We start from the raw sequence: 27770 nt of genomic DNA on the forward strand, positions 1-27770 counted from the left end.
AGCACTCTATCCTATCCTGCACCATCTAGCTGCCCTTAGAAGGGAAGATCCCTGGGAAAAGGAACTATTTCACTTTTGGCTTTGTCTTTGTGCATATATTTCCACCAATATTCCATAAAGAATTCAAACAATAAACTAGAAACCTTCCTCTTATTCCTGTAACATTTTGTAACCATCAGTAGAGTACTTGGGTCTTCCGAGCGTTATCTCTCACCCTTGATATGTGACCAGCCCACCACCTTTTCCAATCAAACATGTCCTCAAAAGCTTTACCTTCTATTATGTGGCTGCTTACCAACAAGTCATTGACACTGTTCATCTGTTCATGCACCTTTTCATTACTTTTTGATTCATCCATTATTTTGATTCTTTGCAGATCATGGCATTCCATGACTCATAGTCATACTGCATTACCAAGAAAATGCTAGTGTTAATAAAGGCTTTTGTATCAGGAAGTATCTTAAAATCTTTGAAAGCATTAAATATTCAATTTCCCATATATAATCTAGCCTTCTCTCTTCTTCTGGTTGTAGACTGAGATTATAGGTCTCTGAGATCTCTTCCAACTCCAAGATTCTGTGATTCTGGATTCTGGTCCCAAATTATTGTCTATCTATAAAGAGTCAAGTCCAAGGTATTTGTGCCAATGGACTAACTCAGTAGGCTGCTCATTCAATTCTTTTGCCTTTCTTTGTATCCTCAGTAGTTACCATAGTGCCTGGAACATGGTAGGCACTTAAGAAATATTTGCTGAATCTCATAGTCTGGACAATTTACCTAAGCGGCTTCTCCTGTATGGATTGCTGGGCTAATCTCTTGAGTGATCATGGATGCCACTGAAGGGGCCCTCAGTGCAATCACTACAATCAGGAGCAAATGCCATCCTTTATAGTATTGATAAGCTCCTCAAAAAAGCGTGTAGCTTACCCATGCCTCTGCTGGTAACAAAGCTGTCTATACAATTGTATCTGTTAAGGAATCTGAAATACTCAGCATATACATTGGAGTTATCTACCTTTAAGGCTGTCAGCAAACCAAAAGTTTTTTGTAATCAAAATAAGCAATAAATGCAGAATTGTCTATTCTTTCCTTTGTATCTAATTGAACAAACATTTATTAGCTATATACTTTTTTCAAGCAGTATTTAAGGAGGAATAAGACCAATATTGGAAGTATTATCTTGGAACTTATCTAGACTATCATTTGTTAACTTATTCAATGAAAGGCAATCCATAGTCCCCTCCAGAAACCAAGTCTCAACCCAAATTTCTTCTTTTTAAACCAAGTATTTCACTCAGTAATTCTGAGGTCATCATTTTTTCCAATATAGTTTTGTTGTTGTTCAGTAGGTGCAGTCTTCTCCAACTTCCCATTTGGGATGTTCTTGGCAAAGATTCTGGAGGAGTTTGCCATTTCCTTTTCCAGCTCGTTTTATAAATGAGGAAACTAAGGCAAACAGGGTTAAGTGACTTGCCCAGTGTCACCCTGCTAGTAAGTGTCTGAGGCCAGATTTGAACTCATGAAGATGAATCTTTCTGGTTCCAAGCCCAGTGCTTCATCTACTCTACCAGGAGTTACTCATAAAACTCTGATATATTCTTTTTTTTGAACATCAGTTTTTTTTATTAGAAATGTTTATTGCAAATATTCTTTTCCCAATCCAAAAGGCTGTTTCTATTTACTTTTAGTCTAGGTATGCTACTTTTTGTTATGCAGAAGATCTTTACCTAATGCTCTCCCATCTATTTTGTCAAATTTATACCAGTTTTTCGTCAGAAGCTAATTCAATCTTCTTTATTCTACTAGTATTTGATCCTATCTCAGGCTTAATAAAATACACATATATACACATACAGTCAAGAGTAAACACAGTTCCTATATTTCATACTATTCCCTTCATAAGTTTTGAAAAATTTGACTTCCACACCCTCTACCAGGTTTGAGAAAGGAATGTAGCTCTGGGATTACTCATATGCAAACATCCCTTATCTGTGAAGTCCAATATCAATGTATTCCTCTCTTCCCTCCTTTCTCATTTGTCTCTTTCAAGGGTTATTCAGCTGTTAATCAAATCAACAAGGTTTTTGTTTTATGATCTCCCTAAGATGATTTGAGTAAGATAGAAAAGTTATAGTTACTTGCTAATGACAAGAATATATCTTGATAATTTTAGTCTCTGGTTTTTCATATAAAAGTTACCTCAGCCACAAATTTTTCAAACTTCATGTAAATTATTAAATGACCATTTTTTTAATCTTCAAAAAGAAGTATTAATTTTGCCAGATAACAGATTTGGGAGTGAAGTCTTATATCTCTTAATTTTCCAGAATATCATATTCCAGCTTCTTTTTTTAAAAAAAGAAATCTGAAATTTTAATCTTTATTTTTAATACATTTCTCCGTGGTATCATGTAATAATATTTTGTCCTTTAAGCTTGATAATAATATGTCTAGGTGAGCTCAACTGGAAATTCACCTATGTTGGCATCATATGATTTCTGTCAATTTGGAATCTGACCTTTCTCATTTTTTCTTGGCAGTTTTCTGATATGACAGCCTAAAATACAGTGATCAGATTCTTCTTGTCTTCACAGTTTTCCAGAAGCCTTAAAATTCTTATGTTCTCCCTGTCCCCTTAACTTTTGACCATGTAAATTCCACTTCCTTTTGTAAGTGTATACTTTCCTGGCCCATTTTCTTCTTCCCCTTTTATTTCTATGATTTTATCTCTCAAGGAGATAATCTAATGTTTTATCATTTGCATAGATATTTCAAAATTATTTAGTTTCATCAACTTGTCTAGGAATTTTTTGATTTTTTTACTTTCACTTGATTTATTCCTTCAATGTGTTGGAGAGGAAGAGTAAGAAGTCACAAGAGATTTGTTTTATCCTGAGGAAATTCTATTTCCATTTCTGGTGCTTCTATTGGTGTTATTTGAATATGCCCTCTTTACTCTTCTTTTAATACATAGATTCCTTACCTTGCATTGGAACTCTTCATTGTCAATTTCTTTGTGTGATTTTCCTCTAAAAATTCTCTCTCCAGTGTTTTTTAATTCTAAATCTATGATTTTATGGTCTCTTCATGGGCCATTCTCATAAACATTTTATGGCAGAAAGCAGAAATACTGGGTGATAGTGATGTCTCAACTTTATAGAATTTTTTTTGTTAATAACAACTTCTGAGACCATTTCTACTCCTTTAAATGTTTCTCTTTGACATATCTTAAAAACTGACCCCCTAAGTGCCATTAAAATTGTGTCATCTCTCACAGTGTATTTCTTCTGAATGAAAGGGTAAGTATGTACCAAGTACTAGGGATACAAGCCCAAAAGCAAAGACAGTCCTTGCCTTCAGGAAGCTTGTATTCTAATGGGAAAGACAAAACATATAAGTGAATTTCAACAAGGGAAGAATATTTTTAGCCTATTTTCTGAACTGAAGCAAACAAAGGCTAAGTGATTTGCCCAGGGCCACATTACCTAGTAAGTGTTGGAGGCTAGAATCAACTCAGGTCTTCCCATCTCCAGGTCCAGTGCTCTAACCCTATCCTTAGCCCTAATTGTATTCTAACCTTAATTCCAACTCTAGTGATTAGAGCCCTGGATTTGGAGTCATAAAAACCTAAGCTGGAATCCTTCACTATGCACCCTGGGTCAGAGATGGGTGTTGTATGATCAAGTGACTTGACCTCTCTCAGCCTTAGTTTCCTCATCTGACAAATAGGGATAATAATAGCACTTGCTTCACAGGCTTATTGAAAGGACCAAATAGTACTTGGAACACCTTAAGGTGCAATATGATTATTATTAGCAAGTCAAAGAGCCAGTATTGGAACACAAGTGTGGTTCTTCCTACCTTATCACATTGTTGGCTCAGCCCCAAACTGTCTTCAAGCTAACCTTCCCCTTCATTTAGTTTTTTCTGTTTTGGGAGATAATCTGACATCATCCATCTCTAAGATGTTTTGCAAATAAGGGAGTCCCTACTCTCCATTTCCACTCTCAAGTGTCACCTCCTCTGCAAGAAGAGCAAGTGCTGGCCAATTCAGGAAGTTTCTGGGCCTTTTTGGACTCTTTATTTGGGTGACTTTTTTTTTATCTATTAAACTGTCCTAAGAAACTTTGGCAATCAGAGTAGGCCTTTATCATTCCCCATGTTTATCAGTGAATGGTTCATTTAAATAGGCCAGGTTGGAGCAATCGAATATTGTAGAAATCACCCCTAGTGTCTTCTCACGTCTCATCTTCTCATTTGCCATGATTTTGAACTTTGCTCTAACTTGTCAATGGTCTAACTACACATGGTTGATTCTGAAATCACTCCCACATTGGGTAACCAGTCTTTCCTGTCTGTTAACATGCAGTCGATTCCATCTTTGATGGTGGTGTTCAGTGTTCATTACATTCAGCACATTCTTTAAAGGCATCAAGTACATGTATTTCTACAAGCATTTGGCTTCTTTCACAGCTGAGCCTTATTTTAGGCAATGTTTACAAATGTGGTTTTTCTTTAGGGTGTGCCGAAAGTTGGAGAAAGAATGAAAAAGTTACGTGCCAGTCTAGTATGGTAAAGGAAGACAATATCAAATTGTACAAGTCAGAATTTTTAAGTCAGAACAAGCCCCTGGCAGGTAGGAATCCTCTTACTTGAACAGGTGGCATGGAGGCAAGTGATTGCTTCGTTGACCTCAACCCCTTACATTTATATGATGCTTGGAAAGCTGACAAAGGGCTTTTTCTGACAAGAATCCCGTGAGTATAACATACAAAAAGTTTGAGAGACAAACTTCTGGGTAATTAATCATTTTATTAATCATGGCTCATGAACAATTAATAAGAGGTTGGTCATTTGGCTGTCTTTGGTCTCTCATAAACAAAAGACAAATCCTGTTGATGCTTACATGTTTTTGGAAGAATGGGTGTTCCTGACAGACAGCGATCAACTCTGACTAGTTAACAATTAATGAGACAATGAATATTATAATGAGAGGTGAACCTATTCTAATGAAGCATTGGGGAACATGACTGATTATGTCCCTCTCATTCGCAGACCACCACCCCTAGCCCTGTACAATTTAGATAAAGGATATATACCTTCACCACCCTGAGCCTGATTAGAAGAACACAAGGGACTTCCCCACATGGGTGAAGTCTGAATAAGATGGAGGAGAAAGTTAATCCAGTCTTATTATCAACAATGTCCTTCAGATGCTAGCTAAATAACTTACAATGGATTGATTTCTAAATGAGGAAATAGGAAGGGAAAAGCCTTAGTCCTAATTCAATAACTGGTTATTTTGTTCTCTGTACATGCCTTGATATCTCACCTACGGGGGAAGATCTTTTATAAGCCCACAAATTTGTAGATAAAGCTACCATCAAGCTCTCCGTAAGCATTTACGCCCCTACTCTGTGTTCCTTATAGACATAGCATCCCATAGCCTGATTCAATGTACCAGTGCTGGTAATGCTCTTGCTGCTTACCTGTACCACCTGTACCTTAGAGTCCCTGTCTTCTTTTAAGATTCAGATCACATACCACAGTGTACGTGAAACTTTTCCCACTTAAATACCAGTATCTTCTTTCCCAAACTGTCTTGTATTTAATAACTTTGTATCTTTTTTGTATTTACTCATTTTATGTATTTCTATCAGGTCAAGTCAACAGGCATCTATTAAACACTTGCTCTGGGTCAGGCCCTGTTCTATGGATACAAGTACAAATAAAAACAAATGATCCCTTCCCTCAAGAAGCTGATATTTTAAAAGAGGGAGACAGCATAAAAATACATCAAATAAATGTATTTGTCATCCCCCCCCCCAGTAAAATGAAGATACCTCACAAGTTGAGATTGTTTCGTTCTTTGTTCTTGTGTCTGCAGCATGGTGTCTAGCACATAGTAGGTACTTAATAAACATATGCTGATCGACTGACATGTCAGGTACCACGCTAAGCACTGGGGATCCCAAGGCAAAAATGAAAGCCTGTTGTTTCCTTATGGACACACTCTCCAACCCATTTTCAATTCTCTAACCTTCTTTTAAGTGTTCCCCCTCTGTAAAGAAAACTCACTGAGCCGTTCATGGCCAGTGTCACACCACTGTCATGCCCAGCCAAACAGGGGCTCTGGCTGCCACTTGAGTCCTGGTTTCTCATGACTCACACCAATTTAAGAGTGAAGCACTCTTCCCAGACCCCCAGATGAGCCCTGCCACTCAATCATCAAATGTATTATTTATAAGGCCAGGCACAAACACTTGAAGACCACTTGGGAACCTAAGCTTTCCCACTCAGCCTCCATAAAGAACCTACCTCCACCAACCAGCTTTATCATCCCAGGATGACAAAAATAGGCAATCCCCAAGGCCTCAGTCCTACACAGAAGGAAATGCCAGAGCAAACAGAGACCTGCTCAATGTAATCTTGCAGATTGTGCTATCAAAAGCAGAGCAGAGAGAGTGGGAGACCAGAAATACATTAATTTGCATGAGAAAAGACCAGGGTTGCATTTATGGGCCAGCCTTGGCTGTTGGCCAAGGGAAAACCCAGGCTGCCTCTAATGCAGAGGGGATTGACTGGGTGAGCCTGGGGCCCTTAAACCCCACCTGGAGTCAGAAAAACAAATTTCAGTGGAATGCCTCAGGGTCTGATTATGCACTTCTTACTCAGCAAAAGTTAAAGAGTAAGAGAGAGGCAGTGTGTTTAGTATATTGAGAGCCAGTCTCAGAGCCAGGAAAACCTAGTTTCTCTAGCACACATTGACTATGTGACCCTGGGCAAATCACTTAACCTCTCTGTGCTCTAAACTCTAAATGGCAGAGAATGTGCAGATCTGTTTTCTACTGGGAGTTTCCTTGTGGAGAATTCCCTATCCTATTGAAATCACAAGCACAGCCCTAGAGGGTAAGAACCAACTTAGCATTATGTGGATACATGGTAAGTCGCTCATAGGAATGAATGTTGTAAGATAAGTGGTATCGAGCTGCACGTACATTTCATGTTAGAGCCCTTACAATCAGGAAAAGAAAGGCAGTGACTGCAGTTCCTCTGCTGAGGGTTGGGGTGCGGTGGGGTGTAATAAGAAAATGATGTGATGGTGGGAGAAAGAAGTTAAAGAAAGTGCATTTACTTTGTTCTCTTTCAGGTTTTACATTGAGAGCATATCATTTCTGAAGGACAAAACAACGGTAGAGCTGTTTTTTCTGAATGCAAAGTCCTGTGTGCAGAAGGTAAAGTACTCTGCTTGTTAATTTCACTGTGTTCATTAATTTCATTATGTAAATCCTGTGAACTTTAAATATGGTGGGAGGGGGTGGAATTCCTGCTTATTATTCATCTTCTTCCAAAGAAAACCTGGTTGAATCCCGAAGTCTTTCTGCTTAAGATATAGCATTTGCATTAATGTGAGATCACTCAAAGGTTGAGTGGAAAATGGGACCATCTGGGGTAGAAAAAACGAACATGGTCAATTACCACTATTGCAAAATAGAGTCTCTGCCCGGTGCTGTGAATAGCCAGTGAAGTCCTGATGACATATTAATCAGGCTTGAGAGAATAATTATTATTCATTGAAACTCCGGCTGGAAGGCTTCTTCCTAGGGTAAGTCTTCCCTTATTTACTGTAGTTTGGCAGACTCCTGGTTTCTATTCAGACCCTGCCCTTGGAAATTTGCAAGCATTTAGCCTTAATTTTGTAGGTGTCAGACGGTTATGGTTTTCGTTCTATAGGCATCAGAGAGCACATCATTTTTTTTTCCTCTCCCTTTTGAAGAAAGACAAATTTTCCTGACATCAGGAGCCTGATTATCAGTCTTTCTCTTGATAGGAATTCTGCCTGTTCAAGCTCTTTGAGGGATTGATTGGTACCTGAAAATCTGTAGATGAAATGCAGAGTTTACAGATTGGGGTCAACACTGCTAACGAACTACAATTGACAATTATATGATATTTGGGCACCTATACAGGAGAGTACAACTGCCTATTGTAATATTTCCTTCCTGTAGCTGGCTGGGTCCCAGTGAAAACATCTCTCATTCTCTCTTTCCTTCTTTGTTAAGTAATTTGGAGGTGGGGGTTGGGGGAGGAGTAAAAAAGGAAAGAGAGTCAAAGGGACATTTTCTCTCCTGACATTTCTCTTATTGTTGGGCATCTTAAACCCATTTTTGGAAGGGAGACAGAAGGGATGTTTTTGTAAATTCCACTTCCATATTAGAGAATCAAAGTTCTCTGGAGCTCCAACACTACTGGTTAAGAAGGTTTCATGACTATGGCAGAGCTGGCATTTGGGCAAAAGTGAAATTGTAAGCAAGTAGAATGGTTAAGAGTATAGCACCGATTTAATATACAGTAATCACTTTAAAAATGTTTGTTGGTTGAATGAATGTATTGCTTGCACCTGGGCACAAAACTCTTTGGGGGGGAATGGGATAAATATGTATATAGTACCTACCATGTGCCAGGCACTGTGCTAAACCCTTTACAAATGTTATTTGATCTTTACAACAACCCTGAGGGATAGGTGCTGTTATAATCCCTATTTTACAGTTGAGGAAACTGAGGCAAACAAAATTTTTTTTAAAGTGACTTGCCCAGGGTCACACAGCTAGTAAGTATCTGAGACTGAATTTGAATTCATGTTTTTCTGACTCCAGTGCTTTCTCCCCTTTGATACCTAGCTGCTTTGGACTATAAATTAATACATGAAGAATGAAGGAATGTATAAAAGTGTAAATGTATAAAGCACAAATAAGAGATATCCTAATAGATGGCACAGCCCATCCCAAGAGAAGTCAGAGAACGGAAGGTCTTTGAAGGCAGGAGCTGTTTCATTTTTGTCTGTCTGTTTCCATCCCCCAAAGCAGAGCCCGACACGTAGTGAGAACTTCATAAATGACTTTTGATAGACTGATGATAACTGGATAAAATAATGCCTATAATAAAGCTTCATTTTTGTTTTCCTTTTTCAAAAAGAAGTCATTTTAAAGCATACGCCATGCAAGGAATATGTCTCTGGAATTTCAACTACCAGAGTAAACAAGTTTTATGAGAGCAAATTCCGACACTTGACAACACATGTGGGCGTCTTATGGACTCCTGGGTGGCTGGCTGGACTTGCACATGAGTCAACAACTGCCATGGTTATTCCGAGTTTGAGCTTGTTGACAGGTGATGATACAGCCTTATGCACATTATTCTAGGCCTTGTACCATACACAGGCTCCTAGGGAAGAGGTCAGTCTTCCATTGTACTTCTTTCCTTCACTCTCACTGGTTGTCAAACAACAAGCATTTATTGAGTCCCTACTACGTGCCAGGCACTTGCTAGCAGCTGGAACTACAAAGATCAAGTGAAAAACTCCCTGCCTTCAGGGAGCTACCCTTCTAAAGAAGGAGATACCGCTGTCTGTCTGCAGATATTTACCCAACAAATCCATGAGCTGGAGGGGGGGTAGGGAGGGGGGAAAAGAGAAACAGGAAAGGTCTCATGCAGAAGGGACTCCTTGAGGTGAGTCTTAAAAGGAAACCAGTGACCCTGACAAAAAAGTCCTTCCCTTTCATTTAGGACCGAGGCATAAAGACAAGAAAAGAGCCCATAGGGTTCTCTTCAAAGTCCTTCATTGAATTTTGTGTTTAATCCCGATTACATATTGTTTCCCTAACACCCCCTTCCCCAACAATAACAACATACATACATATATATATATATATATATAAACACACATACATGCATAGATATATAGCTATATAGATACACACACACACATAAGCTCTATGATAAGCGGGACTGGTTATGTTTTGTTCAAGTATCTTTCTCATCTAGCACAGTACCTGGAACACAGTAGATGCTTATTAAATATTTGTTGAATTGAATTATCTGTTCCAGCTTTCCAGAGCTTTTACTTGGCATTTAAAGCCCTTCCCAATACAGCCCCGATCTAACGTTCAAGGCCTGTTTCTCATTACTTCCTATCACATCTTCCAACCCAGCCCACCTGGCCTATTTATAATCACCCAGACGTGGTATGCCACCTCCTTCCATCTCCCATCTAGCTGCCTTTCTACCAGCTGGCCCCATGCCTGTACTATCCCCCACTGACTTCCACCAGTTTCCTTCAAGTCTTGGTTCATATGCCATATCTTTTCTGATACTTCCTACTGCTGTCTCTCTGTCTCTGTTTCTCTGTCTCCCTATCTCTTGTCTCTCAGTCTGTCTCTGTTTCTCTCTGCCTCAGTGTGCCTCCCTATATCTCTTTCTATCTCTCTGTCTTTATCTCCCTATGTCTCTCAATCTCTCTGTCTATCTCTCTCTGTCTCTCACTATCTTCAATATGCTTCTATGTTTACATGTGTTCCCCTAGGACAGCAAAAGCACTTTGCAAGCCTCACTATAGGCAGAGAGATTCAAGCTGCAATTTCATTGGTGAATGGAACTTCCAGATATCATGTGGCCAGAGAGCTGGCCCAGGAAACCCTGGGTTCCCCTGGGTTCCAGTCCTGCTTCTGATACATATATTGACTGGGCAACACTGAGCAAGTCACTTAACCACTCAATGCTTATGGCTAGGCTATTAACTGCAAGGATGCCAGCTGTCGTTGATAGAGGGAGTTTGCTTTTCCAGGAGCTCCGTATAGAATCACAGATCCAGGCTGTAAAGCACTAAATAAATTGTACATTTTATATACAGGTGTGTGTGTGTGTGTGTGTGTGTGCGTGCGTGTGTGCGTGTGTGTGTGTGTGTGTGTGTGTATGTAAACATGGCTGACTTGACCACTGTCCTTAAGATGGAGGTTCTGGGAGGAAGTAGCCAATCAGAGAAGGGACCAGAGGGACATAGTGAACTTTTTGCATAAGAAGACCTCCATGGCATGATGGAGAAAGTCCCAAGAGCCAGGATTTGATCTCAAGTTTTTCTGAAACCAAGGACTGCTCTCTATCTATTGTAACCATGCTACCTGCCTTTATCATCATCTTCCTCCTCTTCCATCATCACACTTTCCACATAGTAGATGATTAATAAAGCTTGTTGAATTCATTTGGATTGAATTATTGTTCAAGTGGTTTTCAGTCATGCCTGACTCTTGGTGACTGCATTTGAGGTTTTCTTGACAAAATTTCCAGCTCATTTTACAGATAAGGAAACTAAGGCAAACAAGGTGAAGTGACTTGTCCAAGTTCACACAGCTAGTGAGTGTCTGAGGCCACATTTGAACTCAGGAAGATGAGTCTTCTGAATTCCAACCACAGGGCTCTATCTGCTTCACAACCTAGTTGGATTGATTTGGAAACCATTCATTAGAATCACAGGATGATAGATTTAGAGATGTGAAGGACCTTAGAAGGAATCTAGTACAACTCCCTCATTTTTTGTGTGAGGAAACTGAGGCCAAGAGAGAGAAATTGCCGCGTTCAAGTTGAGACAGGTAGTCAGGTCTAGATGTGGGCTTCCCATTCACATGTTTGTCTAGCAAGAAATGTGGGTCACCAGGTTGGGAGGGCTGTGTCGTCATGTAAGGAGATTCCTGGAATGAGGAAAATGAGCCACCCTCCACCACCTCAGCACACCATCCTCCCACATCGGCACACTATCGCCATCGTAAGCATGGAATAATATGTTTCTGGCTCTGATAATGCAATTATTCACACTGCTTAGGGAATACATTGCAGATGCCATCCCAACAGGCTGAAGTCCCTGAATTAGGGGAGGGCTTTGAGGGTTCAGCCCAGAGCTTGAGAGGTAATACTTATTTTCTTTGGCAGCACAGGAAATGAAGGGGTCAGTATTCATTTTTGAAGAGGAAAAGAGAAACGGTTTCTGTAATGGATTCTTTGACTAACAATAAAATGGGACATATGGGAATATCTGAATTTACCATGAAACTAGACATTTAAAAGTTGAAAAACATATCTTTAGTTGAAAATTATCACAGTACAGTTTATAACACAGCCTCAGGGCAACTCTAAGGACTTTCTGCCTTGCTTATATTAAAATAGTAGAGTAATTCCTTCTTCCAAGAGATAGAGCTATAGTCTTTATGAGGAAGAACATTTCATGGCTTTTCCAAAGACTAAAATAATTCAATTCAGTTCTTTAATGTAGAGAGGCTGCATCGGGTATGTTGAGTATCAATAGCTGGCCTCTGAGTTAGAGAGAGTTCAACTTCTGCAAGTCACAACTTCTCCATTAACCCAGATTACTCTCTTAAGACTATAAGTAGGGGGCCATCACTAGTCATCCTAATCTCTGTCTTACCTTTGGACTCTGGATGGAGGATGACTGGAGGAGAGCAGGAGGCTGATGACTTTGCACAGCCCTGCCTCTCTCAAATCTAACTCACTTGCAAGTCAAGATATCAACTTCCTGAAGTCATTGATCCCCTTCGAGAACAAAGGATGAAACCACACTCTAAGTTGTAGATCAGCTACTAGTCTGCATCAGAAGGACTTTCCTCACCAAAAGTTCATTCTATCAGTTAAGTCATGGGTCTAAAAAACAACACAATTCACCAGCGTGATACAGTGAAATTTGGAGTCAGAGAATTTGAGTTTTATTCCTAGCTGTCCCTCTTACTATTTGTGAAACTTTGGCCAAGTCACTTCATCTCTCTCAGCTTCAATTTTCCTCATCTGTAAAATGAGGGAGTTGATCTACAAGATCTCTGAGGCCCCTTCCAGTTCTAAATCCGTGATACTGTGAACTTGCATCTAATACACAAGCCACTGTGTAGGTGTTGGGGATACAAAAGTAAGACATTCCCTGCCCTCAATGAGCTTATATTCTTTTGGGAATATACACATAGATAAGAGTAATGCTAGATAATTTGGGTTGGGTGAAAGCAATAATAATTGAGAGGATCAGGGAAATTGTCAAGGAGGACATGGTACTTGAACTGAGCTTCTGAAGGATGATGAGAATTCTGAGAGAGAAAGAACAAGAAAGAATACATTACAGGAATGGAAAATAGATTGTAAAAATGAAAGAGAGGGAAAGAAGGAAGGAAGGGAGGAAGAAGGAAGGAAGAAAGGGAAGAGAGGAGGAAGGAAGGGCAGAAGTGGGGAGCAGGGAAAGAAAGAAAGATTAAAGGAGCAAGAAGAAAATTACCTTTCAAATCTATAGATGAGGAAGAGTTCATGACTAAAGAAGTGACAGAGACAATTTTGATTATGTAAATTTAAAAAGCTTTTACACAAAAAAAAAAAATCCAAAGTAGTTAAAATTAGAAGAGAAAGAGGTAACTGGGGAAAAAGTCTTTGCAATTAGTTTCTCTAAGAAAAGTCACATATCCAAAATATATAATGAAATGATTGAAATCAATAAGTCTGAAAACCATTTCCTAATAGAGAAATGTGTGTGTTCATCCCTCATTACCGAAGAAATCCATGCCATCCATGCCAGAGAAATGATGACATGACTTGCACTTGACTTTGTTTTGAGTGAGGGAGGGCTGTGCAGGTCACCAGCCTCACTTCTCCTCCACAGCCATCTGAATCCAGTGACCTGACATTCCTCAGGATGGAGATGACCCAGGATGAGGCAATTGGGGTTAAGTGACTTGACCAGGGTCATACAGCTAGTGAGTGTCAAGTGTCTTAAGCGAGATTTGAACTTAGGTCCTCCTGACTCCTGCACTGGTGGTCTATCCACTGCACCACTTAGCTCCCCCAATAGAGAAACATCAAAAGGTATGAATAACTAATTACTAATAACAAGCGACTTGACCAGGGTCACACAGCTACTGAGTGTCAAGTGTCTTAAGTGAGATTTGAACTCAGGTCCTCCTGACTCCTGCACTGGTGCTCTATCCACTGCACCACCTAGCTCCCCCAATGGAGAAACATCAAAAGGCATGAATAACTAATTACTAATAACTAATAACAAGTGACTTGGCCAGGGTCACACAGCTACTGAGTGTCAGGTGCCTGAGGTGAGATTTGAACTCAGGTCCTCCTGACTCCTGCACTGGTCCTCTATCCACTGCACCACCTAGCTCCCCCAATGGAAAAACATCAAAAGGTATGCATAACTAATTTTCATGGACAGAAGCCCAAGCTGTCAACACTAAAGAAAAAAATCTCCAAATTAGTTAAGAGAAATTCAAATTAAAGCAACTTTGAGATCCCACTTTCCATCTTTTAGAGGACAAAAAAAAAAAGAAAACAACAAATGTTGGAGAAGCTCCAGGAGAACAGTTACACTAGTGCTCTATTGATAGAGCTGGGAACAAGAGAGATGGCTATAGAAGGGGAAGGAATAAGCATTTATATAGATCCTACTATGTGCTAAGTACTTTACAAATATTGATCCTCACAACAACCCTGAGAGGTAGGTGCTATTAATATATTTATTTTACAATTGTGGAAACTGAGGCAAACGGAGATTAAATGACCAAAGTTAAGTGCCTGTGGTTGAATCTGAACTCCAGTCTTCTTGACTCCAGACCCAGTGCTCTATCCACAATCCAGAGGTAGATGCCTACCTGCCTCAATGCCAACATTATAGAGAAACACAACTTTAAAAGAATCCTGATTAATTCAAGGATAAACCATGAATCCAAAAGAAAGAAGATGAAACAACCACGTATCTCTTGTCAGAGAGCTGATTCATTTGAAACCAGTAAGACATACATTTTCAGGCAGTGTATCATTTTGTCACACTATGCATCTATTTATTAAAAGTTTTATTTTTCATTTCTGTTTTTAAAATTTGCTTAATAGGAAGATGGTGTAGTAGAAGAGACAAATTAATAAGAAAAAACTATATAATGGATGGTTCTCTTACAGAGGAGAGGAAAGCATACAGGGGAGAAATCTATGTGATATACAAATGATATTAATAAAATTGTTTTTACTAAAGAATTTATGGATATTTGACATCTCTTTGGAGAAAGAGGCAGTAATTGACTTTGACTGTAATGTGGGAAACTAATCGGAAGTGAGACAGAGAAAATACTTTTGTATTATTACTTTGTTATTAATTATTAATAATATTAATTGTTGCTAATTAATATTATTAATTATTACTTTATTATTATTAATACTGGGGAGGGCCTTAAATGCAAGGCTGAGGACTCCGTGCTTCATCTCCAATGCAATAGACAGCCACTGAAGAATGAAATGCTCTTTTTGTTGTGGTTGATGCTGCTGTTCAGTTGTGTCCAACTCTGCATGACCCCATTTGGGATTTTTCTGGCAAAGATATAAGAATGGTTTCCTGTTTCCTTTTCCAGCTCATTTTACAGATGAGGAACTAAGGCAAGTGGAGTTAAGTGACTTGCCTAGGGTCACACAGCTAGTAAGAGTCTGAGTCCACATTTGAACTCAGATCTATTCTGATTCCAGGCCCTGCACTGTATTCACTTCTCCACCTAGCTGCCCCTAAAGTGCTCATACTTATGCCTTATTTTGGAAGCTAGCTGGAGGATGCATTAGAAAGGGTACCAACCACTGGAAGTCTGAGACCAGTTAGGAGCTTCTTAAAATAGTCTTGATGTTATTAGGTCCTGAACTAGGGAAGTGGTCTAGTAAGTACTAAGGATACTTGTGTAAAAGGATGGGGTTCCATTGACTGATCGATCCCATCCACTTAAAAGTAATTCCCTTTCTCTAGTAAGAAGAACATTTCTTGGCTAAATCAATCAATCAGAGTGAACAGGGCTTGTATACCCCTTTTAATCAATCAAAGTCATTTGTAAGAGTCTTGATTACAGCCTTAAGCAATTTGTGTAACAGAAAGAGTATCTCAAAACCAGATAAAGATTCCTAAAGTCTAGAAGCTGAAGGAACTAGGTTTTACCCAGAGCCAATAAAGAATCAGCAGCCCCAGGCAGTCGGCAAAAGGGTAAACAGAAGATAAGACTGAGCTGTGGCGAAGAAGAAAGATATTAAGGAGGGCCTAACTACCGGCTGTTGCCACCAGTGTACCCATGTACTCAAGTCTGAGGACAATTCCAAGAGAAAGTCTGCTCTTTCACCAACTGTCTCTCCTGGTGCCTGCCGAACTACAAAGACTAATTTAATCTATTCTTTTGTTGCCCAAATGTTTCCAGTAACCTGAAATTTTAGTCAGCCAGAGGTTAATTCTGAAGATAGGTAGGTAGGTGGATGGATGGATAGATAGATAGATAGATAGATAGATAGATAGATAGATAGATAGGTGGGTGGATAGATAGAATATTGATGATAATTCCAGAGAGATCATTAGCACAAAAGGAAATCAGGAAAGACTTTTTGTAGAAGTAGGATTTAACTGGGACATGAAGATGAATAGTGGGGAAGAGAAGGGAGAAAAATTCCAGACTTGGGAGGCAGCCAGTGAAAACATGAAGCTTAAAGATGGAGAGTCTTGTGCAAGAAGCAGCACACTGTTATAGGGCACGTGCAAAGGGGTAAGGTATAGGAAGACCAGCAAGGTAGAAAGGGCCAGGTCATGAAGAGCCAAATAAAAGAATTTCTGTTTGATCCTGGAGGTGAGAGGGAGCTATTGGAGTTTATTTAAATGAAGGGTAACATGCTTTAGGAAGATCGCTTTGACAGCTGAATGGAGAAATGCTGAAGTGGGGAGAGATTTAGAGCAGGGAGAGCCACCCGAGGGGTTCTGGGAATAGTCCAGGTGGGAGATGATGAGGGGCCTCCACAGGGTGGGAGCAGTATCAGAGAAGAGAAAGGAGCATATGTCGGAGATGGTTTGAAGGAAGAAATAACACTTGATGACTGGTTGGATATGGGGGCAGGGGGTGAGAGAAAGTGAGGAGCTGAGATGACCCTGAAGGCTGTAAATCTGGGAGACTGCGGGGATGGTGGGGCTCTGAAGATTAAGATAGCAGTTAGAAAGGAGAAAGGGTTTGGGCTTTGCAACTCAAAGCAATATATAAAGGTATCTATAATTGCTACCTGCAAAATTATGATCAGAATTTGCCCATTTATGGTGCTTAAGATTTACAAAATGCTTTCCCGACAACCCTCTTTCATAACCAGTTTTACAGGGAAGGAAGATAAGACTTAGTGTTGACCATGGCCATAGTAATTGACAAGTGTCAGAGCTTGGATGGGGCCTAAAGCCTCTTCCAGCATTAACAGACTAGGAAGGTTGCATAATACTGGAACATAACTGTCAAAATCTTTGGTCCATAGGGAAGGGGAAAGGAACAATATTTAAATAGTACCTACTATGTGCCAGGCGCTGTGCTAAGTGCTATTTAAAAATACTGTTTCATTTTATCATTCCAGAGTAGCTGGGCTTGGGGTAGTATCAATAAATCCTGCTCTTTACTTTTCACATTCTTTTAAAAGTAAATAAATGCAAGCACTAAGTATAATTCTTATAATCACACATTTGTGGGTTGTCTTTCAGCTTCCTATTCGTTTACTTGAGCACTGCGTTTCCACCTCAAGTACAATATTTAGTAATGAGCTAATTCTTTCTTCCAAACAAAAAAGAAGCCAAGAGACACATTTAAATACGGAAAACTAATGGATGTGTGGGGGAAGCCCTGTGTTCAGAGAGAGAGGGGGAGGGGAGGAGGTTTCGTGGGACAGGGATTTTCTTACTCTTGGCCAAGAGCTTGCCACCAGTTTTTAATGCAAACATTTCTGAAGACAACCAGTGAGTAAGCCAGGATTCACTCAACCATCTCAGAGCTCCATAGACTTATAGCAACCTAGAATCATGGAATGGTGGAATTAGAAGAAAGTGGGTAGGTCCATTTCTTCCCTGACCTCCCCATTTTATAGCTAGCAGAGGACCAAAAAGGGCCCAATGAATTTGCCCAAAGTCACACAGATGATAAGCAGCAAAGCTGAGATTTGAACTGAAATCTCTTGAGTCCTTATGTTAATGTCTACTACTTGTTCCCCCCATATATATGTATGTATATGTATACACACACTAAGGTAGATGTCCATGTTCTTCATTACAGGAAAACACCCTGACTCAACCCTAGGTGGTTTTCTCTAAGTGAACAGATCCACATATGCCTTCCTGTACCACTTGACCCTCACTCTACCCTGTTATTATTCAGTCTTGTCTGATTCTTCATGACCCCTCTTGGGGCTTTCTTGGCAAAGATGCTGGAGTAGTTTGCCATCTCTTTTTCCAGCTCATTTTACAGAAGAGGAAACTGAGGTCCAGGGTCATTCAGTAAGTGTCTGAGGTTGTATTTGAATTGTCTCTGTGACTCCAGCCCCAGTGCTGTCTCCACACTCTACCACCGCACAATTGAAATTAATTTTAATGCAAACTTTTGTCAGTTTTCCTCTTGCCAAAGTAAAACTGAACTGAACTTAAAAAGTTAAATTTTGTGGGGGAGGGGGCAATCAGTTTGGGCTGGGCTAGATCTTGCCTCAGGAGTAAACCAAAGTACACACCTAACTTTTTAAAGAAAGCATTATGTTCATTTTGTCTTGAGCTGAACTGTTGCTCTGGGTTCCTAGGCAACAACTTTGTTCCGGGTTCAGTATAAATAGATAGCAAATCAAGACGGAAAAGAACGTTTTTATTATAACCAACTGTATCTAATTACTCTAACTTTTCTTACCTAATAATCCTAGTTTTCATGTTCTTTGAGATGATAAGAAGGAAGCAGTAAATCAACATATCAGCAATTCTATTATAGTGGAACAGATTTCTCATTATTCAGCTGGTGTGTGCATGTGGGTGTGTGAATGTTTCACACCTTATTACTCCATTTCTTGACCAGAAACCTTGTTTGCATGGTTTTTTATCAGCCCACACAGCAAAGCAAGCATTCTAGCCTTTCTTTTTCTCTCAAGCTCTCACCACATTGACGTGAAGGTGCATAGTAGATTGTCCTTCATGTGCCACATTAGGGAATGAACTCTGTGACGTGGCTGTCACAGAACTCCCTTTTCACACCAGTACTATCTATCACAGGTAGACATAACCTTGACTTTTCAAAGGCTATTTCAATGGAGCATAAGCTCAAGTAGGTTTTACTGTGTTGGAAAGGCTTCCAATATGGCAGGGCAAACTGGGATTGCTGTCCCAAGAGCCATCTTGACTGAATTTGGAAAGGTTCATCAACAGGATGGCCATGAGGTAATGAATTCCTTGGGCCATGGCAAGATGTACTGTTCTTAAATGTATTCAATCTAAACCTGTGTCTCTGTAGATGAAGTAAAGAGTTCCAGATTGGTTTATTCAGCTAATTAAAAGCTCTGCAGTTGAGAGCAATAGATTGGTTTACTTTTTATATAGGTTGCCTACCCACATCAATTAAATTTATTCAGACCCTGAATTCTCCTAGAAATCTGGTCTTAATGGAGTTTTGGCCTTGCAAATGCATCTTTATGTGTCATTGAATACAAACTACAACATAATATTACTGACAAGAAAGCATATGGAGTATATAAAATCGGGGTTGGAAGTGTCCTGCAAAAAGAAATATTTTAAAAATTGACAATCAACTTTGTCTAAATAATGACCAGAAAAATCTAAACTCTTAGAAGTCTAAGTTTATTTTATGATTATTGCCAAAAAGGGGACTGGATTCTTAAAAAGGAAGAAAACAGCCCTAATTCCTCTGTTTGGTAAGTTTAAAACACCTGATAGCCCTGAAGCTTCATTTTAGTGCATCATTTTAACCCCTCCTCACCCAAACTGGTAGTGCTTCAACGTCATTTGAGTTGAAATGACTTTCTTCTCTCCCACCCCCAACAAGATACTTACTAGCCAAAACACAGGTAACAAAGAGGAAGTGGAGGAGAAATCAGGATCATAATACCTTTAGATTTACAGCCGCAAAAAACCTTAGAGGTCATCTATTGTCAGTAAGTTCCTCCAGTATGGGAAGCTAGGCTGTACAATAGATAGAGCCTGGAGTGGGGAAGAGCTGAGTTCAAATGCAGCCCATGACATTTCCTATTGGTGTGACCCTGGGAAAGTAACAATAGCTATTTGCTTCAGTTTCCTCATCTATAAAATGGGGACAAAAATAGTGCTTACCTCCCAGAGTTCTTGTGAGGATCAAATAAGCTAATACAATACAGCATACATAGTGAGTACTATGTAAATGTTGACTATGATTAGATTGTAGGCTTCTTGAGAGTAGGGACTGTCTTTTGACTCTTTGTATCCCTAGTGCTTAGCACAGTGCCTGACACATAGTGATGCTTAGTAAATGCTTATTGATTTGGTCTGTCAGTCCTTTTCAGATGAAGCCCAAAGAGGATTGATTTCTCCCAAGGTCACATTGGTCCTAAGTGGCAGAACTACCATAAAAGGCATGAATGATCCAAAGGCTGGTTAATTATCCCCTGAATCACCAAAAGTTGACTATTTGTGGAAGGGGGTGGGGGGTGCACATGCCACCAAACAGCTGTGCCCTTAGCTAAGTCCCTCACAGCTGAAAAAAAGGAGTGGGGAGAGATTAGGCTAGAAAACCTGAGTGCACTTTCAAATTCAAAATGTCATATTCTATGTTCTCGTTACATATAGACTAGAAAGATCTTTGGATACCTTCTCCCAAAGCACTTATATCCAGTGATCCCTGGGCTGCTTTTGTTACACAGAAAACAAAAACAAAAAACATGCTGATATGTTGAAGGACATGAATTTGCCCTCTCTCATTTTCACCAGGCCCAATTGAAAAGACAATATAGTTCTCTGGCCAGCAAATTCTGTTGAGCTAAGAATCATTCATGGCTATTGCACTGGAGATATTCTGTGCCATTTAGCAATGGAGAGATTAGTAAACCTAGACCTTGGCTAACTTCACAAAGATTTTCTGATGCAGTTATGTTTGTTTTGTACCTCATCGTTTGAGGAAGTTGTGATAGCTTTCTCCCCACTAGATCACAAGGGCATGGCAGTACTTTCAGCCATCAGCCACAAGCCTGATAGGTGGGTCAGAACGGCTAGCTGAAAAGATGTGAGCAGGGATTTTTGCAGAAACAACTGGCAGTTAGAAAACTAGTGTTTGCTAAGTGAAGTCACTGACCCCAATGCCACTCTGCATTTAAAACTGGGCTGTGGGCCAGTTGGGGAGGAACAAAGAAATCTGATACCCTGCCCTTTAAAGAGCTCTTAAAGGCTCCATCATCACCAGTTTACCTTGTCCTGGGGCCTGCCCGGTTTCTTTGCATTCAAAAGTTGAAGACTGTCCTGAGCCATGACTTGGAAAATCAAAGGAAAAGTTTTATAATAACAATATAGTGATAATAATAGGGGTAGCTGGTGGCACTGTAGTTAGAGACAGGTCTGGAGTCAAGAAAGACTGAGTTCAAATCCAACCTCAGACACATACTAGCTCTGTGACAATGGGCAAGTCATTTTACCTGTGTTTCCTTGGTTTCCTCAACTATAAAATGAGAATAATAGTATCTACTTCACAGGGTGAGGATGAAATGAGATATTTCTTAAAAAAAAAAAAAAGTTCTTAGGACAGTGCCTATAGTAGGTGTTACATAGATGCTAATTATTTCCTTCCCTTCTATTAAAATAATTCAATTAAATTTAAATAAATCAATAAAATTAAATTAAAATCCATTTATATAGAGCTTTAACGTTTGCAAAGTGCTTTACAAATATTATATTTGATCCTCAAAACAACCATGGGAGGTAGGTGCTAGTATTATCCCCATTTTACAGATGAAGAAACTTGAGGGTCATATATATTATTGCACAGCACTTTTCTTCCAATGAATCTAAGAGCTATGGCATATAAGATCTCCATTAGCCTCACCATATATCCCTGGAAAATACATACAGAATGCAAGGGTTCTCCCCCTTTCAGAAATAGGGGCACACAGAAATGTAATCATTTATCCAAAGTCATTGATAAATAAAGACAGTGGCAATGCAAACTGGCCCTGGTCACAATGTAATCACCCTAAGGCTCATTACTTGGTTGAGAACTGTTGAAACCCAAGATGGTGGGCAAGAAAGAAATCTACTAAACATGGAATAGCCCACAGCAAATTGTGCTTCCTCAAATCAAATGGAATCATCGTTTGTCATCATCTCAAATATTAATGGTCTATCCAAGAGACTGAACTCTAGAATTAGCCAATAACATTCATGTACCATGTTTTAAGGATTAGGAAAGAGGTAGTCCTATTCTCATTTTAAGAATGGGCTAGGGTCACACAGAGTCAGGATTCTAGCACAGTTCTCCCAACCTCCTAGTCAAGCATTCTTTGGGCTACACTAAGGAAGTGATGGCTTCCTATCACTGTGTGCATTCGCCCTTTGGGGCTGAAGAAGACCATGCCATCAGAGAATTAACGACATGACTTACACTTGACTTTGTTTTGAGGGAGGGAGGGCTGTGCAGGTCACCAGCCTCCATTCTCCTCCAGAGCCATCTGAATCCAGGGACCAGATATTCATCAGGATGACTGGAGATGACCCAGGATGAGGCCACTGGGGTTAAGTGACTTGCCCAAGGTCACAAGCTAGTGAGTGTCAAGTGTATGAGGTGAGACTTGAACTCAGGCCCTCCTGACTCCTGCACTGGTGTTCTATCCACTGTACTACCTAGTTACCCCAGAGTCACTGTAGTAAATGGAGAGAGAACAGGGACACAGCCCTTATTATAAAAATAAAGTATTTTTGACATCAAGATTTGACCATTCAGGAGTAAATCACGTTGTGTAAAAACTTCCATTGAAAACTATTTTGAGGGCAGCATTGCATGCTGATTCAGGAGGCTCTTCTCACACTTTCCAGGAGGCAGGCCGAGGCCCAGTATTTTTGCCATTGTCCTTTCTGAACCAAAAGAGGCTCAAGTAGGCCCGCACCTACAGAAGGCTGAAGGTCCCTTTTCTTAAAGGGACTATGTATTCCTACTACAAAATGAGTTGTAGTTTTTCTTAAAGTTGTTGTTTGTGTATCAATGCTTTTGGCGATGGCAGTGGATGATGAAGTAATAAGTACAGCCTCCTTACAGAAGAAACAACTTTACACCAGGCTTGTGATCTGAGATGGGTGTCGGTGACAACGTAACATAGCATATTCTTTAAGAGACTGTTAAAACTTAGTTCCTTGAAAACTGAACAGAGCTTTTCACTTATGGGCCAACATTGGTCCTTAAAGAATTAGGCAGGTGACAAGAAGTTGCCTCCTCTCCCCCTTCCCCCTCCCCTTTTATTCCTATTCAGTTTTCCTCTGCAGAGTCTGTCAAAATAGGTACTAACTTTGATTTAAATCTTTTTGAGCAAGAACCTTAATAGGGCAATGGCTATCCATAGGTTAAAAAGCTGGATTTGGGAAAGGAATAATCAAAGTTAATAGGAGGGTCCCCTAATATAAAATTTTCTTTGGTAACATTTCCCAGTATTCTTGTCTTCTTGCCAATGACTTGGAGAACTAATTCTGATTTAATTTTCAGTTGTTTGTCAATTGTGGCTGATTCTGACCCCATTTGGTGTTTCCTTAAAGATACTTCAGTGGTTTACCATTTCCTTCTCTAGCTCATTTAAGAGATGAGGAAACTGAGGCAAACAGGATGAAGTGATTTGCCCAGGGTGGGGCAGATTTGAATTTAGGAAGAGGAGTCTTCCTGACTCTAGGCCAGGCATTGTGTGCCCCTAGCTGACCTTTCTGATTGTTAAGACCCTGCAGCTTAGTCCAAAGTAGAAACAGTAATATCCTTTGGTGGAGGCTTGGGGGTAGGACTTGAAAGTTTCCTGAAGAACTTATTAGGAACTTCAAAGGAAGGACTGTTGTTGAGAAGATGAGAAGGGGTTTGGTGAATTCTACTGTGAATATTCAGACCTGAATTTTAGAAAGGACTGATCCAAATTCGTGTTTTAAATAAATTAATTGATTTGATAACATTATCCATTAATTTTTCCCTTCATTTAAAAAAATTAGAATCTCTCCTTTAAATATTATACACTAAATTGCATGATTTAAAAAAAAAATAAGCCCCCTTTTCCTTCACAGCTTATATCACCAGTCTAATCTAGATGCATTCCTCCTGTTTTGCAGTTATGAGCAGATTAGTTAAGGCAGGGGTGGATTTTTCAGTGTTATTTTCTGGGTTCATCTTTGATGGCCGTGGTCCAGATGAGTGGATGATCTGTTCCCACCTTCACAACTCCAGAGCCAGAGTATTTGAAGTGCTGACCAGGGTTCCGAACATGAGCACGACATTGATGAGGTTCCATTTTAGGCCTGGTGTGGGGACTTGCTTACAAGGGTGTCCATTAGGAATAAGACCACACCAATCACCTTCAAATCCCGTGTCTACATTCAGTTTATGCTTTCTTGGCTGAAGCAGGCAAAGGAGGGAATCCGCTTGTATGATGGTAACACGCACTGGTGTGATGGTTGTTGCATGCAATAGGCTTCTCCACAGAAACCATGATCTGGTCAAACCATCCTGCCAGTCCACCCAAAGTCGCAATCTGGTCGACCTGGAGCTCCTTCTCCACGATCTTCTTCTGGAGGACTTGAAAGCATTTAGTAAAATCAGTGTAGTCTTGATCAGGAGTTGAGACAAGTTCACATCCTCGGACTTTGTAGAACTCCTTGACTTCGGGTCTAATCGAATCAAAATCTCCACTGATGTAGTCGGTAAGAAGCTCTCCTGCTCTCCTTCCGTGACGTTAGCTCCAGCATCAGCGCAGGCTGGCTCTTATTGGGGCTTTGCTCCACAGATGATGGAAATGGCTTCTGTCCAAAGGCTGATTGGGGATCAGTAGGCAATATTTCAGATTCCCACTGGGAAGCAGGCATTGTAGCAGGGTAAGGATCGACTCCATTAGAGGTTGTTGGCTTCTGCATAGCTGCTCGAGGAGCGAAGAGTGAAGGCAGTGGACTGTTGGCACTTGGCTGCAAAGCCTCAGGAGTCTCCCTATATAGGGCTGAGAGCTGGGAGGAAGCGGGAGGAGCAGCAAAGGCCCCGCCCCCTGGGCAGGCAGGGCAGCACCTCCTAGCTCCCCCCACCCCCCAGCCCAGCGTGGGGAGGAAAAGCTTCCATATTCATTTTTAATTCTTCCGATACCTTTTGATTCATGTATTGCTGATATATAGAAACATTTTTAAACCTGTGACTTAGTGGACAGAGTGTCGGGCTTAGAGTCAGGAAAGCCTAGGTTTGAATTCCGGCTCTGACTCTATTAACTTTGTGACCCTGGATAAGTCCCTTAACCTCTTATGTTCCTCCAGTGTAGAAAATGGGAAGTGGGGGGAGGGGAAGAGAACCAACGTTTATTCAGTGCCTACTGTGTACCGGGCACTGCGATGAGCAACTTTTCTTGCACTTGATCATCACCACAACTGTGGATGAGTTAATTGGGGCAGACAGAGGATAAAATTATTTGACCTCGATCATACAGCTAGTAAATGTTAGAAGCTGGATTTGAACTCGTCTTCCTGACTGCAGACCCAGCAGTCTATCCATTGTGCCACCTAGCTGATGGAGATAGAAGGCTTGGGTTCAAATCCCTGTTGTACCACTTACCTTTGTGACTTTGACCAAGTTACTTAAGCCCTGGACCTCAGTTTTCTGATATGTTAAATGAGGGAACTGAATTCGAAGACCTCAGAGTTCCCCTCTCAGCATTAAGCCTAGGATCCTGTGGCTTTGATCCTAGGTGAGTTGTCATCTGCATGGATGTGATACAGTTTGGGGCTGCTGAAACAGGTCTACTTCTCTCTGGAATGAATTCACACATTCATACTTTCTTCTAATCAAGTGACAAGGTTTATTGCAAGGCCAGTAGAAGCAGGCTGGGTTTCCAGCTAACCTTGATTTAAAGGGGGTGTGACTGATGCTTATAGACAAAAAAGGACTGTGGAAGAGTCTAGATAGAATTAAGAAGTGGTAAGTAGTCTGGGGCAGGCCAAGAGCAATTGTGAAAGGACTAATTAGGTGATCTAGATGGGATTAAGGAGTGACCAGTAAATGCAAGTAGGTTTGGGTTGGGCCAAGAGCCACAGTGAAAGGAATGTCAAGTGAGCTAATTTAGGTGATCTAGCTGGACTAGGGTGGGCCAATTTCCTGGAGGGGGGAAGGGAGAGATGCCATTGATCTGAGCTACCAAAATGTATGGGAAAAATCAAGAACTGGGTTGCTTTCAAAGACATGGTCTTTTTCTTTTAGGGGTCTAGGTACTATCACCCCATCAGATGGAAGGTAAAGGTTGTTCCCACAACAGAGTTCTTAGCAGTGACTGCCACACAGTGAGAAGCCAATCAGTGTCAATACTGTAGTGAGGGGGCAATGGGATCCAGATTCCTGAAAGGAAAAGACCATGTCTTTGGGACCTGGACCCCTCCATCCCAGTATACTTAGATACGTAATTTACTCTATGAGCAAAGCAGAATTGAGACAGCACAAAGTAAACATAGGATGTGCAAATTTGGAGTATCCACCTCAAATATTCACATGGACTATCTGTGCCTAACCTGTGGTAGAGCATTCCAAGCTCATATTGGTCAGATCAGCCACAGTCAGACACACTGAAATTTCACTTTATCATGGTGATGTCATTTTGGTCTTCTTTGAGAATGGGTAACAACCAACCAGATACTCAATAGTCCTTTCAACTGTCCCTTCCCTGGGGCCCAGGGAAGACCACTTCATTCCTCCTGGTCCTCCCCAGGCTACTTACCACTCTTTTATGCCCTCCAGATCTTCTCACAGTCTTTTTCTGTGTATCAGTCCCATCCTCATCAAATTCGCAGATTTACTAGGAATCTTGCCCACCTCTGACTGAAAGAAGGCTTGAGTAGACAAATTCTTTTGAGGCATACCCCTTGTACCCTTGCATTTCAGGGTTCTTAGCACCCTAAACCACATCACTAGTACTGACAGGATGTCCTCCAGGAATAAAGTCATCAGTTTCTATACTTTTTAATGGGAGGCCAAAACAGCTGCAGATGGAATCTGCTGAAGCTAGGTAGTAAGCTATCCAATCACTTCACTTTTCCTGTTCCTGAAGGGAATAAGGCTGGTTCTGTAAGAAAATCAGTTGTAAGCTTCTTGAGAACAAGGACTGTCTTTTGTCTCTTTTTGTATCCCTAGCACTTAGCACAGTGTCGACACAAAGATGTTTAATTATTAATTGTTAAATATTAATTGTTAAAAAAAATTAGGACAATTGCTGATAAAAGCTATCTATATGTCAACATAGACTGGTTCTAACGACTTCAGGAGATACATAGTATCTAAGAGCTCTTGATAGCTTCCATCAGCCAGCATTGTAAGTAGTTACAATGTGCCAGGCACTATTTGAGGGGATACAAAGAATGAAGTAATCTCTATCCACAAGGAGCATGCATTCCAGACTAAATACAAAGTAGTTCAGAACCAGCCATATTGGTAGGGACAACACTAGAAGTATGGAGGGTCGGGAAAGATTTCATGTGGAGGATAGTGCTGAAGCTCCCTCTTGAAGATAAAGAGAAGTATTCTGGGAGGTAGCCATACCAGGCATGTAGGATGGCCAGTGCACAGGCATGGAGAGAGTTGATGGAGTGCCCTGCCCTAGGACCATAGGGGAGGCCCAGTTGACTGGAATGCAGGATGAGGGAGTACTGTCCAGTGAGACTGGAAAGATAGGTTACGATCAGGTTGAAAAGGCATTTAAAATCCAAACAGTTTTTTTTCCCCTAGAGTCAATAAGGAGTCACAGATTTTTATTGAGGAGATGAGCCACATGGTGAGAACTAATTTTAAAGAAAATGAGGTTTCAAGGTTCTGGGGGGTAGATATTGAATTCAGTTTTGGATATTTTGAGTTTATATCTTTGAGACAGCCATCAGATGTCTAGTGGTCAATTAGTGTGCTGGATTCAAGCTT

General features: G+C 40.4%; 1 protein-coding gene and 1 pseudogene across 4 annotated transcripts in view; one reads left to right on the forward strand and one right to left on the reverse strand.

The window, feature by feature from the left end:
* Window positions 1–27770, forward strand: part of FRMD4B (FERM domain containing 4B) — a 204598-nt gene that overhangs the window by 82114 nt on the left and 94714 nt on the right. For all 4 annotated transcript variants that reach the window (XM_072598701.1, XM_072598702.1, XM_072598704.1 and 1 more), the window contains exon 5: window positions 7151–7235. In XM_072598701.1, coding sequence (XP_072454802.1) covers window positions 7151–7235 — 85 coding nt within the window. The remainder of the gene's footprint in view (window positions 1–7150; window positions 7236–27770) is intronic.
* Window positions 23877–24732, reverse strand: LOC140497583 (thiamine pyrophosphokinase 1 pseudogene; annotated as a pseudogene).

This window comes from Notamacropus eugenii, chromosome 3 (genome assembly GCF_028372415.1).
Source record: "Notamacropus eugenii isolate mMacEug1 chromosome 3, mMacEug1.pri_v2, whole genome shotgun sequence".
Lineage (NCBI taxonomy): Eukaryota > Metazoa > Chordata > Mammalia > Diprotodontia > Macropodidae > Notamacropus > Notamacropus eugenii.